The following is a 15,536-nucleotide window of genomic DNA, read 5'->3' as shown; positions in this document are numbered from 1 at the left end:
AATGAAATAAATTTGACTTTAATAAATTCAGTAAATTCAATTCAATAAATTTAGTGATTCAATAAATATCTACTTTTATTTGTCAATGAGTGAAAATACCTGTATTTTCTATTTAGAATGACAAAAAGCAATTTATCAATTCAATATCATCAAAAACTTTAGCAATATGGTTGTTAGGCCCTCCAAATTTTTGATATTTTGATGAAAAAGCCGTTTCTGCTGCAATATTTGACGCAACTCAAATAGATCAAATATTGTCGCAGAAATTGTCATTTGCCCCTGAAAGTATCTGCGGCAAATATTTGACGCAGCTCAAATAGCTGCATCAAATATTGCCGCAGAAATTGTCATTTGCCGCTGTTTTGAGATTTGCCGCAGAAAATGGGAGTTGCCGCTGCGGCAAATGTTTTATGAAACGGGCCCCAGGTCAATCAAAATATTTTCGAATTCGTGCTGGTGAGCAACACGTTCACTCCCAGCGATAGGGACTTGTTTAAAAATGGCATAGGAAATATGCATTTTCTAAGTATGGTAAACTCAGTAGAATTTAGGTATTAAATTGTGAATGAACTATTGGTAGGTAAGACATGCGTAGAGGATTATTTGTCTTTATCCATTTCTATTTTCCACATTTTTCTTTTGTTTGACTTTATTTTCTAGGGGGAAGCCCCACTCCCCCATTCCTGTGGATGCCAATTGGTTGGGGGCTTGGAATAGTGCAAGTTAAAAGGGTGAACCTGAACTTTATAGATATCAAGAGAGAAAGAATTGGAAAGTTAAAATGAATAAAAACAAAGATGGAGAGAGTGAGAAAGATGGTGGACTTTCAAGGGGCATTAAAAAATCTCATATTAAAACATCATTTTTGTTTTTGTAATTATTCTATTTACCCAGGGTCAGTCAAAATATTAGCATCCACAGGAGGGTGGGATCCTTCCCGCCTTAAAACTGAAATCTAAAGAAAAGTGTAGAAATGGATAAAAGACAAAGATCCTCTGCGCATGATTTACCAGCAAATGCAGCTCATTCAGAATTTAACTCTTAGAGCACCTAAATTGTACTATAGGCCTACAATATGTGTTTACCATGCTTAGGAAACACATATTTCCTAAGCTATTTTAAAACGAGTCCTACTGCTCGGAAGTGAACAAGTTGCTTCCTTACTCATATTCAAGAACGTTTTGACTAACCTCCTTTTTTAATTGGTTGCTTTGCTCCCTCACATACCCAACAATTTGTTGTCCTCTACATTTCTTCTGCTTGGTCACTTCGCTCCCTCTTACATATTCCTCAAATCTCTTGGCCCCTGCATTTTCCTTCTGTCATTTTGCTCTCTCGCATATATCCCCCCCCCACAAAATTCTGCTCTGTCGCATTCGCTCCCTCGCACATATCCCAAAATTGTTTTGCCCCACCCTGCATTTTTTTTCTGCTGACAGCCATGTCCTGCCCAACCTCTCTCTCCAATACCTTGAAATGATGGGGGGGGGGGTAACTTTAGATATGAGAGTGACCGAACAATTGTAAATCAGTGAAATATTTGACTTTTCTTTTGATTAGTTAATATTTTCTGTGAGAGTGATTATTGCAAAGGATTATACCCCTTTCTGTACACAAAACATACCAGTATTTTGAGAAATAACAACAGAAAAAAGACCACATTCTTCCTGACTGTTCAAATCCTTAAAAAAATAAAATATGGTAATTTTTACTTTCTCAGGCATTCATCACAGGCTCCCCAATTCCTGTCTCTATTTCTCTATCACCCCCATTCTTAATTCATCTTTTTGTCTCTATCCAACAGCTCATTTATAACTGTGGCCTTGTTCTATCCTACATGTATTCTATTCTTCTGTCAGCTTGCCGTCATTCCTACTTTTCACAAACTTTTTTCTCTTCTGACATTCAAATCAGAATGAATATACTGTAAGACATCTTCAAATTCAATGAATTCATTTTTGTTACATGCCCAGTGATAAACGTTTTCATTGAGCTATTTTAAATAATCAGAATCCACACAGCGTAATTTTTTGTTGTAAAGTTGTGCAAATCAATGTTTGTCCAAACTTAAAAGCAAGTAATGTATAAGGTAGGACTTCTGTGTGGTTTTCAGCCTCTTCTCCAAGTTTTAATACAGTCCATTATTGTTGTTGACTTCCACTTTACCCCTCTTGGACTTTCTGGTATTCAGTAGGAGTGGTCTTCGAGAAATTAAGGTGCTGAAGACTTTGGCACTGGTGTCTTTGCAGTATCTGGGAGGTTGTTTGCTGAATCGAAAAGTCTTTTGGGAAATACCTTGGTTTGGGTGAATTCTGTAGGAGACGAATTAATAAAAAAATAAGAAAAAACAATATTGAACAAAAACAGATACAAGAATGAAAAGATAACTATTCAAAGATAATTTTTCAATCAAATATTCGATTATCCATGAAGAACAATATTCGTTTAGAAATCAAACCTTTTGCAGTGACTTGCAACAAGATAATTTTTTTAAAAATATACATGATATATAAACCCTATCTAGCCCCGGGGGGGGGGGGGGCTTAATAAACTCCCCTCCCCATCCACATTTTTCATGATAAGTCCACAATGAGAAATGAGGTACCATGATTACTTTTTGGTCAATTCTGCAGAGCTTTTGAGATACCCGGATATTCAGTTACGCAACATTTTATGAGTTTATGTCGGACCAAAAATTGCTCAAAAATATTATTTTGTATACACATTTAATCCAATGGAAATTCTATTTTCAGTCATAATTGACAAATTTATCATTATTCTTGCACTTATTGGTTGAAAATAATCAAATCTTTGCTTTTTATAATCAGAATAGTGCCATGAACAGATCCCATTAAAAAAACTATAAAATACATAAGGCCCCAAAACAAAGAAATACATATGGAATTATAGAAACAATAAAATACATAAGATTAGAAATGTCATTTACCATTTATTTTTGAGCAACTTTGTTAGAAATCATAGAATTTCGGGAATTCTTTAGAGATTAACCTTTAAAACAAAGAATTCTCTATTACGCATAAATTAGCATTACTAATTTATTAACAATAAATTTTAATGAATTCTGTAACCTTTAGTTCCATGCTTGCAGATTACATTGATGTTGATGTGTGCATTGGTTTTCGTTTTGATCAGAGGCAAGATCTGAAGAGGGGGACCAAAAAAGCCCACCTCCCCCTCCCTGGGCTATGCAATCTCAAAGTAGCCCAGGATTATGAGTTAAACCAAATTTTAAAAAATATATTTATTTAGTAGTTTACTGTAAATACACAGTATAGGCCCGGTCCATGGTTATCCTCCTGATTAGGATAATTTTCATCTCTATTTTGCTACTGAAAATTGAATAATTAAAGCAATGTTCTATCAAAACAAAGGTAGATAAAACAGAATATATATTTCTTTAGAACGCATGTATGATATAGATCCACTGTACCTTCTGAAGACGAGGCGGGAAATCAAATATGGTTGGGACAGCATCCTGTTTAAGACGTATCGTCTGCCCAGGTCAAAGCAAGCATCTTCAAAATGATCAGAACAGAGTACAGAGCTCTTGGAGGAATTCAATGAAGCTCGCTTCATATTGACCATCCTTACTGTGTTACAGTTCCGGTCTTGGTACCGGTTCAGTCCAATGGCTGAATGGGAATCTGCAGCAAATGTAAACACATGTCATAGAATCAATTACACATAATTAAGAAAGTTTGACGTGTCCAAAGGAAACAGATGCCCCCGCAGAATTGTAGTACAAAATGTTTTTTTATTGTTTTATGATGCAATTTTCTGTAAATCAATTAAACTATACACTAAATAAAATAAGATTTCAGTTCTTGATGTTTTAATAAGAGATTACCACAATTTTGTTTATGAATTTTGAACAGAAAAGTTGATATTTCCCCCCAAATTACTAAATCATGGAAATTGAATGCCTACAAAAAAAAACACTTTATAAGTAATATGACATTTCATTCCTAATACATGATTATATACGTGTTGTCCCTAGGTATCCTGAGTCTTGTCAATCGAGGGGGGGGGGGGGGCGAGGAGAATTTGCACAATGGAAAAATTGATATACATTGGGTTTCAAAGCTTAATTTCATTTCGGGTAAATCAATATGCTTTATTTCATTTGAATCAATTATACCAATTTTAGGGCATAAAATACAAATTCAATTCAAACCTATAAATATAGCCCTTGAACTACTTATTTTTTTAATTCAGGAATTCTGATCAAATGTATATTAAAAACAATCAGTAGGCCTATATAATGTTTTTAACCCTTATGAGACTGGGGGCTGATTTACCCCCTTGTCATATTTTGCAATAAATCCACTGCGCAATTTTTTTTACCGCATCACTCACAGACTTACAGCATCACTCACTCACTTTTTCGAGTCTCGCGCAACTTTTGAGACCAAAATTGCGACCCCCTGGTATGTGTTTTCGAAATTACACAACATTTTGGAAGTGCATGCAGACCAAAAGTTGCTGGAAAAATGTGAATTTGCGTACAAATCTATGGAAATAGTGTTTTTAGCCATAATTCATAAATGTGCCATTATATTTCCTTTTACTGATTAAAATCAATTAATTTCAACTTTTTTACGGTCAAATATGGTCCCCGACTATTTCCATTGAAACAACAATAAACACATAAGAAAATAAGTGTGATGTTGAAATATATTGAGTCTGTGAACCAAAAGTGATCATTTCAGGGGCATTATTTAGTTAATTAGAGCAAACTTTTGATTTTACGCATAAATTAGCAATGAGATTTAGGCAAAATTTGATTATAGTTTTTTAGAATATACCATGGGTAATGCGTTTGCCAATCATCGCTGTGATCCCATGATTGACTGCCCAGATCATAAAGCCCCCCCCCAGTCTTCTTAGGAAATGAAATAGCCCAGTCTATGTAGGTTACTGGTAATGTTTTTTTTTTTTACTTTTTCATTTTTCTTATGTACAGATTTTCAAATTTATTACTAATAGAAATTTTCAGCAATTTCTGAAAATAATGATACAGATACAAATTTTGGCAATGACTCACATTGAGTTGTACATGAAATCAAGTTTTTAAGCAATTCGGAATCTGATAATATGCACTTGTGTATATCATAACTGCGTAACCATGCATGCATTCCAAAAATAGTCTTGAATGTTGTGTGGCCCTGCCATGTTTACGAATTTATTGTAGATAAAAGTGAGCTAATCACATAGATTTGTTTGTTAAAATGATATTCTTAATATTGATTGCTGTGCAAGATTGAACAGGGAGAAGAGGAACATGACAAAGCAATCAAGAAAGAGTAAAGGGGGAAGAGAAAGAGGATTTATTTATAACACACAAGTAAAAAAAATGTGTTTTAAAACACACTGGTTAAAACGTGCCAACCCGGGCCCCAGTTAACGCGATCAGAAATCTATTCAATATGATTGAACTTAATATCATGCAGAAATCAATACGCATATAAATATAATCAAAAAAATAAATTTTGAACCAACTTGCATAATGAGCTGTGAACTTAGCCTGTATTTTGGTGACATCTACCTACACACCAAATTTTTTAAAATCCATTGAATGTTTTTCAAGTTATTGCGCGGAAACCAAGGGGGGGGGGGCTGACAGGGGCAACACTTAATGCCCCCTCCGGGCTTCATCTGCAGGGGCATAAAAACTCTAGGCCTACTCATCAGCAGGGGCCCGTTTCTCAACACCTGGACAAGTTAGTCCTATTTATCTACCAAACACAGAATTAGTTCCAAAATTACCCAAAAGGATTAACTAGAATCCATTAATATCATATTGATACTATTGGTGGAAAGTACATACCAGACGTAGCCTTAGTCACAAAATAGCAAATTTTCCAAAAGTTGCAAAAAATAGAGGCAAAATATGCTTAAAAAGTACTTAAACATGCAGACATGGGCATTAAATTTCTGAGGAAATGAAATTAACACTAATTCATATCATGATAAAAAAAATCACATGTAAGTGGACATTGAGATATTTATCCCAAGATATAAAATTTGAATAGTTTACGTAAGTAAACCATAAGGCTTTCTTCCTAACATGATGGTTTCTAGTGTTGCTGTTGGATGTTTGTGGTCTATATCATGGTTGTTCCACTTTATGTTTGTCATTTTGCCTCCGACGAAGATTCTGCTAGGATCGAAAGCTTAGGCCCCCTTTTGACTCTCTAATTTACTCCATTGGCTCTTTTTTTTTTTAGATAAGCAGTTTTCAGCAGCTTCTTTTTGCCTTTAATATGATGATAATCAAACAGATTTTCAGGATTCCAAACATCATCAAAAAATATATTATCATGGATTGTTAAACTCTTTAGATACCTAAACGCACAATTTTATGAATGCTATGCGTATATTAGAGGAAGAATTTATTAAAATTTTGATAAGGGTCTGAAAACGAGTCCAATTATGGATGACCTGAAGTGGTAGAATCTTTGTCAATTCAATTATTTTACTACCTTAAATTAACACTTGTTATAATTTCTGTGCATTACAATTACTATTAAATGATTTATCCCACTTGTTTGCTATATAATTCATTTTTCTTTAAATTATTACGTAATAAAATTTTCAAATTTCGAGGCTCATTTGAATGTCACAGTCTATCCACATGATATCACTACATAAAGGACAAGTCCACTCCAACAAAAACTTTATTTGAATAAAAAGAGAAAAATTCAACAACCATAACACTGAAAATTTCATCAAAATTGCATGTAAAATAAGAAAGTTATGGCATTCTAAAGTTTCGCTTCATTTCACAAAACAGTTATGCACATCTCGGTCGATATGCAAATGAGAAACTGATGACATCACTCACTATTTCTTTTGTAATCTATTATATGAAATATGAATTATTTTTATTTTCTCGTCATTGTCATGTGAAATGAAGTGTCATTCCTCCCTGAACACGTGGAATTACATTATTTTAACATTTTGTGCTTCAGGCAAGGAGGTCCTAATTGTCAAATTTGTAAAAAATGAAATATTGTATAATTCAAACAATAAAAAAACAAAAGAAATAGTGAGTGACATCATCGACTCTCTCATTTGAATGTAACTGGCTCGTTAATATAACTATTTTGTTCAAAATAAGCGAAACTTTGAAATGTCATTAATTTATTATTTTACATCCGATTTTGATGAAATTTTCAGCATTGTGCTTGTCTGGTCTTTCTCCATTGATTCCAATCAACATTTTTTCTGAGGTGGACTTGATCCTTAAGAAAGAAGTAAGTTATGACAGGTTTGGAGATGTCATAACTATTTGGTCAAGTTGTCCCCGATCTTGGCAAAGAGGGATTCGTGAAACAGTTCGCTAACAGGTAGCTAACTATTTCCAATTTAGTTAAGAAGTTAGAAGACTTAACGGTGTTGAGAAACGGGCCCCAGTCTACGCAAGCAGAACCAAACAGAATCAGTTTGCCACACTCAAATTCCCAATTTGCACTCGCATCAATTATTTAGTTACGTACCTATCATTTTATGATCTAGTGCATAGAACAAATGACCATTTTTTTTAGGTCGGAATGTCAACAATTTTCAGCTCGTGCTTCGCATTCCCATTATTGAAATATGTACCATCCTCATGGTTAAACAGTCCTTAACAGGATCATGCTAGAACACTTATTAAAAATTATGTTCGTGCTTGGCATTCTCAGTAATTATCTAGAACACACACATCTTGTTCAGGATCACAAACGGTGCCTAGAATGTTAAATTTTCAGGACAAAATACATCCTAAATACATATATAAAAGTTCCAAAAAAAGTAAGAAAAAAAATTGCTTGCCTTTGCACTTTTTATATAAGGCCTACGTGATTATTTCATATTGATGTTATTTTATAAGAAACCAACTCGCATATTTAATGACCCAGTGTAGTGGTCCACCCGGATACCCCCAACCAGTAATTGGGAGGAGATACCTGCGGGTCACAGTTCTGTGTGCGCACCCTTGTAGGCGACCCAGATTGGCTGGCTCCTCCAATACGCCTTGGAATGTCTTTAACAGATATATGGCACTATATAAATGCTGTGCATCATCATCTACCAACACACCCAAATTTTAAAAAATCTGATGACTTTTGATAAGATATCGTGAGGAATCCAACTCGCATATTTAATGAGCTGTGATCTTTGACCAGCATATTCCGAATTCGAACTTAGCCTGTATTGGTATCATCTACCTACACACCCAAATTTGTTCAAATAAGTAGAATATTTCATAACTCATAAAAAAGACATTATCATGCGGAAACTAAATTGCATATTTAATGTGTTTTGACCTGCCGACTCCAAATTCAAACTTGGCCTGTACTATCAGAGGGTCGTGTGTTCGAATCCCGCCATGGACTAGCGTCCTTTGGCAAGGCGTTAATCCACTTTGCCACTCTCCACCAGGTGTTAAATGGGTACCTGGTAGGATGTGAAAGCCTATGTATAATGTAGTATGCCTAGCAATTGAGTCTTGGAACTCTTGTTGGAGTGCTCCCCAGGGAGTGGAGAAGGTGCATACATTGTACGCAGGCATACAAGGTTCTGATGACCGTGGTAATACTGAGTCTGGAAAGCGCTTAGTCTCTTAGAGACGTCGTTCCGATGCATTAAGCGCTATATAAATATGTGGAATATTATTATTATTATTACTATGGTGTCACCCACTCCAAGCTGTGGGGAAGTTACACATTGATGCAGAGGTTCGAGCCCTGATCACGTCTTTCGGATTGTGACATTAAAGGTCGGTCCCAGACGTAAATAATCAAACCTGATTGATATACGTCTGTCAAAAACTCAAAATACACACACACACTCCTAGTACCAATGATTAATGTTAATGTTTGGACCTCATAGGCGACATTACCCAAAATATGGGTTGCCGGTTGGACAATGCTGTTCTGAATCTGATTTCAAACTTCAAGACTTTGGTAAATGTACGCCTTAATACAAATTGGAGTTATGCGATATGACTTTCATTTGGTGGGAAGACATTTAATACTTTATAAAATTAGTTGAAATTAAAATGGATTATATTAATGCTCACTGTTGGTGAGCATTTCTACACGATCCCCCTATTGAGATTTATAGTAAATATTTTGGAATTATATTAGTTATGCGACCCCTCCCTCATGATGATCACAGCATTATTTGTAATGGGGATATATTTCGTTCATATTCTTGTCTCTTCTTTCTCTTTTTAGCCTTTTTTTTGCTTGTTAAAACCTTTTCATTTTTTTTGGGGGGGGGCTTGCCAAATTTTATGTGGGTCAAAATTACATTCATTTTTTTAGTGACAATCTTATTTTTCATTTGTCAAATTTTACGCAAGACAAAATTACCTTCGATCATTATTACAGTTAAAACCTTTTTTTTAATTTTAATTTTTTTTTGGGGGGGGTTGCCAAATATAACATGGACAAAATGACTTTCCCTTTTCTTATTTATTTTTTTTGGGGGAGCTTGCCGAATATCACGCGAACGAAATGACTTTCATTTTTAGTGACCATCACTTTACGTGAGACAAAATGACCGGTTTTTTTTAAGTGAGAACCTTTTTTGGGAGTTGTCTAATTGTACTTGAGAAAATTCACCCCACCCCCCCCCCTACTTTGGAAAATCTTGGATTTACCTCTAGTTTTAATCATGATTAACCCTAAATAGACTGGGCTATTTCGATGCCTAAGAAGACTGGGGAGGGGGGCTGATTCAGCGCCCCCTTATGATCTCGGACGTCGATTGCGCGATCGCGACGAAAATTGGCACACATTACCCATGGCATAATCTACCAAATTATCACATCAAATTATGCAAAAAATCTCATGTTTCATTAATTATGCTAATTTTTGCGTAAAATCATTAGTTTGCTCTAATTAATAAAATAATGCCCCTGAAATGCTAATTTTTGTTTCACCTACTCTAGATAGGCATCTGATCAAATTTATTTTAAAAAATTTCAACATCATGTTTATTTTCTTATGTATTCTATTGTTTTCTAAATTTCTTATGTATTTCATTGTTTTTCGACTTTGTTTTTCATTGTTTTTTCAATGGAAATTGTCAGGGACTTTATTTTGACCATGAAAAAGATAAAATAAATTGATCTTAAGCAGTAAAAGGAAAAATAATAATACATTTATGAATTTTGGCTAAAAACACTATTTGTATTGGATTTGTACACAAATTCACGTTTTTGAGTAATTTTGGGTCTGCATGCACGAACGAAATGTTGCGTAATTTCGAAACTGTGTACCCGGGGGTCACAATTTTGGTCTCAAAAGTTGTGCGAGACTTGAAAGTAAAAAGTCAGCGAGCAACGCGGTCAAAAAGATTTGCGCGGCGGATTTATCACGAAAAATGTCGAGGGGGGGGCTGATTCAGTCTTTTTAGGGTTAAGATCATGCGTATACCACGGCAGAGGCGTAAACCGCTGCAGGGGCATGCAGGCTGGCCCTTGATCCCTAGTGGATTTCACCGGAAAAAAAATCCAGATAAGAGAAAAGGAAAGAAAGAAAGAGAGAGGGGGGGGGGAGAAAGGGAAGACTGGGAAATAAACGAAAAGGTCCCCCCCAAAAAAAGGAGGGGAAAAGAGAGAAGAAAAAGCGAAATCATTAAAGGGGTGTATATTATAACTTCATTTATAATTGTTTTTCCTTCTTTTATGGGGGGGGGTCAAAAAAATAAAAACCTTAACGAAATGTTTTTCTATAATTACATTTAGGTCTACACTCGCGATTTAATAAAAAATAGTAGCCATCTATATACAAATGATGCGTTAGAGTGGGTCAGTAGGAACTCTGTGTACAAGGTAACCACATGCACACAGTTCCACTGACCCACGAAAGAAACCCATGCATCATCTGTTTTATAGAATGGAATTTTTTTTTTAATAAACCACAAAAATTAATGATTTACTGGATGCATGATAATTTCATGCGTCCGGTAAATTTAATTTACCGGACACATGATTTTTTTTACCGGACGCATGATTTATTTACTGGACGCATGATTTATTTACCGGATCGATGCATGAAAATTCCAAAATCTAATGCAGAGCGCAGACACTTTGATAACCCTGGACAACATAAATATGGGCTTAACTGGATAATGTTGCCACAAAGATATTGTTATACCCAAAATGCCAGATACAGCTTTGCATTGACTATATCTTGAGCAGTTGAGGCAGCCTCCGACCTCCAATACATGTAGCTGTGTGTGTGTATGCGGGCCGCGCCGGGGGCCAGCGCCTGCCTGGGCCTGCAGTGGATATTTCGCTGTGCACAGCCAGCCCAGGGCAGTATAGATCTAACGTTAGATCGTACATGTATGTCTGGACTTCTCAACTAACGAGTATGTGGGCAGTTTTAATCCCAATGACAATTACGGTACCGTATTTGTACTTACAGATCATTTTGCATCCTTTGATTCATTCTGCTTTGATCGAAATTCAAATTTTGACGTAAACAAGTGACGGTAACAGTCCCGGTAACAGTACATGCGCGATGACATCACAATGACCTTTTCGGGCGATTGCTTGTTTACAGTGGATATCGTTGCGTTTTGATTATCGGGATATCGTTCATGCAGCCCAGTAAAATTTTTGCATTGCTCTCAACCAATCAGATTGCAGGGATTTTCTCATCCATTCTATAAAAAGTTTTAAAATTGCTAAAGATCCAGAGATATCAAAACCCACCTGCTGATTTAGCACTGGGGTACACAAGCCAGGGTTATGCCCAGTGCATGCCCCCCGAATGTTCTACGTACAACCAAGATATAAAAAAATGAAGGGAATTAAAGAAACCAAAATTAGGAAAAGTGTAAGGTAAGATATCTGTCTCAAATTTAGATTTGCACGAAAGGTTTTTTCTCGCTTGCTTCATTCGCTTGGAACATATAAAGCAACTTTATTCCCACGTGCCATATGTTTCGGCCTCTTTCTTTCTACTATTTCATTTTTTTTACTCATCATGCTCCTGCCACACAGGGGTTTGCCCTAATGCATGAACAATCATTAAAAAATATCATTTTCATACCATGTGACTGGGAATTTTTTGCTCTACCCCTCCCCCCTCCTCGATCCCTGTATCGATTTGACTTGACATGGGCCTATACCTGATGTATTCTGCTTCAATATAAAATCATAACGGATAGAACGCCTTGAATACAGGCCAAACAGCCTAACGACACACACACACACACATTGCCGTGTCACGTGACAATCAGTATTAAACGAGGATGTGTACAACCCTATGGCGACAAGGCTAGTCGCAAAAGTTGAGCAAGTTCTGGACGAATAGGCTTCAATACCCCAAGAAAAGAAGTAGTATCTAGGGACTAATTAAAAATAGTTTTCTTAATGGAGTTCCATGTTAAAATCTAGTAATTTAAGTCCAACTTTTAATTCGCGTGCACTCACTTTTTTAACACAGGAATTAATAGGCACGGTGCCTAGAGTGTCATCTACCAACACACCTAAATTTAAAAAAAAAACAAATACATTTCAATTTATTGCACTGAAACCAAGTGGGGGTGGGGGGGGGGGGAGGCAGGCAAATCAATGGACAGATGGAACGCTTAATGCCCCCTCCGGACTTTGTCTGCGAGAGCATAATTACAGAGGAGCTGAATTTGAAGAGGGCCTGAATCAAGACTGAAACATCGCAATACGTGTAAGTGGAGTAGCCTAGGCTAGGGCACTCACACTAGTACGAGGCCCGGGGGGGGGGGCACTCAGTATATAATGCATAGTGGGTATGTGCCGCGGAGGGGACCCCCATTTTTACACCCAAATTTCCGTTCCAAGCCAAGGCATAGCATTTTTGTCTTATTGAGAAAAAAACAAAGAAAGCTGCTCCAAGGCAAAGCATTTTGTTCTTATCTAGAAAAAAGAAGAAATTCGCTCCAAAGCTTCGCATATTTTTCGTTACGCCATTCCGGTCGCATTGATCTGCTGCAATTTTGGTGAAAAGCGGCCACAGAGCGCTGTCCGACCATCGTCTCTGAGCGAGCGCACCCGGCGGAGGCTGCGCTAGCTGCATCACGGATGCCCGTTCCATAGGGATGCATACGCACGTACTCACACGCTGGCGATCGATCCGTTCCAACTTCCAAGGACCCCCATTTCACAAAATTTTAGTTCCAAACCCCGTTCCGAGGACCCTCCTTTTTACAATACTCCCGCTCCATGCTCCAAGCCCAAGGCCCCCGTTTTTGTCTCTCCTGCGGCACACCCCCACCACTTTTTTGTTCAAGTGCCCCGGCCCCGGGGTATGAGGTTAGTGAGGCTGGGTAAACTTGCGCCAAGTTGCGGCCAAGCCCGCCCAACATGCCCAAACTGTTGAATAAATTTGTTATTTCAAATTAAAAAAAAATATATTTGTCATCTGATTTCAATGAAATTTTCAGCATTTTGCTCTGTATGAATTTTACATTATTTGCTAAGTTCTAGGCCAAAATATCTTCAGCCTGTATAATTCCTCACCATTTTAGGTGTGCAGAAAAGACCAATCCCCCCCCCCCTTTGTCTGACTACAGTACACAAACTTGAATACATGGGACTATAATTTTTACAGTACACAGCTTCTTGCAAATGAAAGTAGCAGGTATGGCAACCACTACGATTTCCCATTTTGTTTTCAACGTAATTCAAACATAGCTGAACTTACGAATGCAATGTCCGTCCACATTCTACTAATTAGAGAAGTTGTTTGCAGCTCTTGTTGGCATGAATAACCATGATAACGTGAAATCTAAGCTAAACAGGAAAGGTTCACCAACATGCCGACCTGTGAGTGTGACCGTCCCGCGGCCGGATATCGATCGATCGAAGATCGGCTTGAGCAAGGTGCAGCCAATCAGCGACGATCTCATATACCCTGCCAGAAAGAGGAGACAGAATTATTTTACATGGACAGAATTTTTTGTGATGTGACACAAAATAATTTCGTCGACGGAATTTTTTGTGATGTGACACAAAATCATTTCGTCGACGGAATTTTTTGTGATGTGACACAAAATCATTTCATCGACGGAATAGATATTCGCATCGCAACGAAATGAATTTTGAGGACGCAATTTTATTTCGTCTCGACGAAATTGATTATAAGTGTGACACAAAATAAATTTCGTATACGAAATCACACTGCATCATGACGAAATGAATTTCGTTGGAGTGAAACACAAATTTTCCTACAGAATTTTCCTTTGAACACTTGGGGTGCCATTTCGTTAGATCAAAATTCATTTCGTGTGTACGAAATAAATTTTGTGGACGAAATTACATTTTGTCTCGACGAAAATTTATTTTGTGTGACAAGAATAATTTCGTATACGAAATAAAATTGCATCATGACGAAATCATTTTCATATGAACAAAAGAACTTTTGTGTACGGAATGGCGTGAATTGGACGGAGTATGGCACGCCAAAAAAAGTTTGTGGACGCAATTACATTTCGTCTAGACGAAATTTTTTTCGTTGAGACAAAATTAATTTTGTGTGACACAAAATAAATTTCGTGTACGAAATAAAACAGCGTCATGACGAAAAGATTTTCGTCTGAATAAAAACACATTTTGTGTACGGAATTGCTTGAATTGCACAGAATATACTGGCGGACACTTGGCGCCCCATACGGTTGAGATGTCAATAAATTTGGATCAGTTTTACAAACTCAGAATATGTTTTAGTGCTGGGGAAATCAATCCACATTGTGCTTCCAACATCAATGTCAATTACACCGGACTTGAAATCACCCCAAAATCACCCAATGCAGTTAACAAACTGAATTGCATATGAATTACAAAGTTAAAAATACAAGTATACATGTTATTATTGATTACATTTTACAATACAATGTTCAAGTGTGAAAAGTAGATTATAACCTACAGAGATTAAATCCTGTATAGTGATTGGTTCAAATAGCATCATATGTGACCAAATATATTTCAACTTTGATGTTGCATGACGTCAGACCTCGATATATTTTCGCTATACCAATATTCTGACGTCATTATTTCAGAAAACTTGGGCGGTATTCTGAATATTGTCTCTTCTCCGTATTTTATCTTTTCTCAGTGGATTTTTCCGGTGGATGTCATAACTTTTGTCACAAAAAATTGTCAAAAATTTTGTCTCGTCTCTTAAGCGTGCAACAAAGATACGCGGCTTTAAATAATGCGTGCAATCCTTTTATACAAGCAAGATATCGTGACAAAAGTTTAGATTGTGCTGGTATTAGTTTTAAAGTTTGACAATTATTTTCTTACTTTTTCATGCTACAATTAGTTAGGCCCTACATATTAATCCCTTCCCCTTTCCCTGTTTTCATTCTTTGTATACTTTCCTTATAAAGATCCTTCACAGCTTTAGTGGTCCTACGGATAGGATTGAACTCGAATCAATGAAATAATTAAAGCATGAATGAATATAACTGAAATAATAGTAAAAATTATTTTCTTTCCAGTCATATTCAACAGGAAAAATAAATACTCCACA

The 15,536-nt window shown here is 36.5% G+C and overlaps 1 protein-coding gene across 2 annotated transcripts; it reads right to left on the bottom strand.

Moving 5' to 3' along the window:
- Positions 1–210: 210 nt before the first annotated feature.
- LOC121427385 lies at positions 211–13,917 on the bottom strand. Of its 2 annotated transcripts, none has more exons than XR_005971689.1 (3): positions 13,707–13,917; positions 3,452–3,665; positions 211–2,312 (listed from the first exon to the last, which is right to left on the bottom strand). XR_005971689.1 is itself a non-coding variant. In XM_041623749.1 (3 exons), exons 1-3 carry the CDS (start codon positions 11,447–11,449, stop codon positions 2,129–2,131), a joined length of 405 nt encoding a protein of 134 aa, XP_041479683.1. In that variant the 5' UTR covers positions 11,450–11,546; the 3' UTR covers positions 211–2,128. The 2 variants fall into 2 exon arrangements, 1 of the variants encoding a protein (XP_041479683.1); XM_041623749.1 differs by lacking the exon at positions 13,707–13,917 and adding an exon at positions 11,443–11,546.
- Positions 13,918–15,536: the final 1,619 nt, after the last annotated feature.

The sequence above is a fragment of the Lytechinus variegatus genome, chromosome 14 (genome assembly GCF_018143015.1).
Source record: "Lytechinus variegatus isolate NC3 chromosome 14, Lvar_3.0, whole genome shotgun sequence".
Lineage (NCBI taxonomy): Eukaryota > Metazoa > Echinodermata > Echinoidea > Temnopleuroida > Toxopneustidae > Lytechinus > Lytechinus variegatus.
The sequence above is the reverse complement of the archived record's forward strand: the minus strand, read 5'-3'. Positions and strand labels throughout refer to the sequence as shown.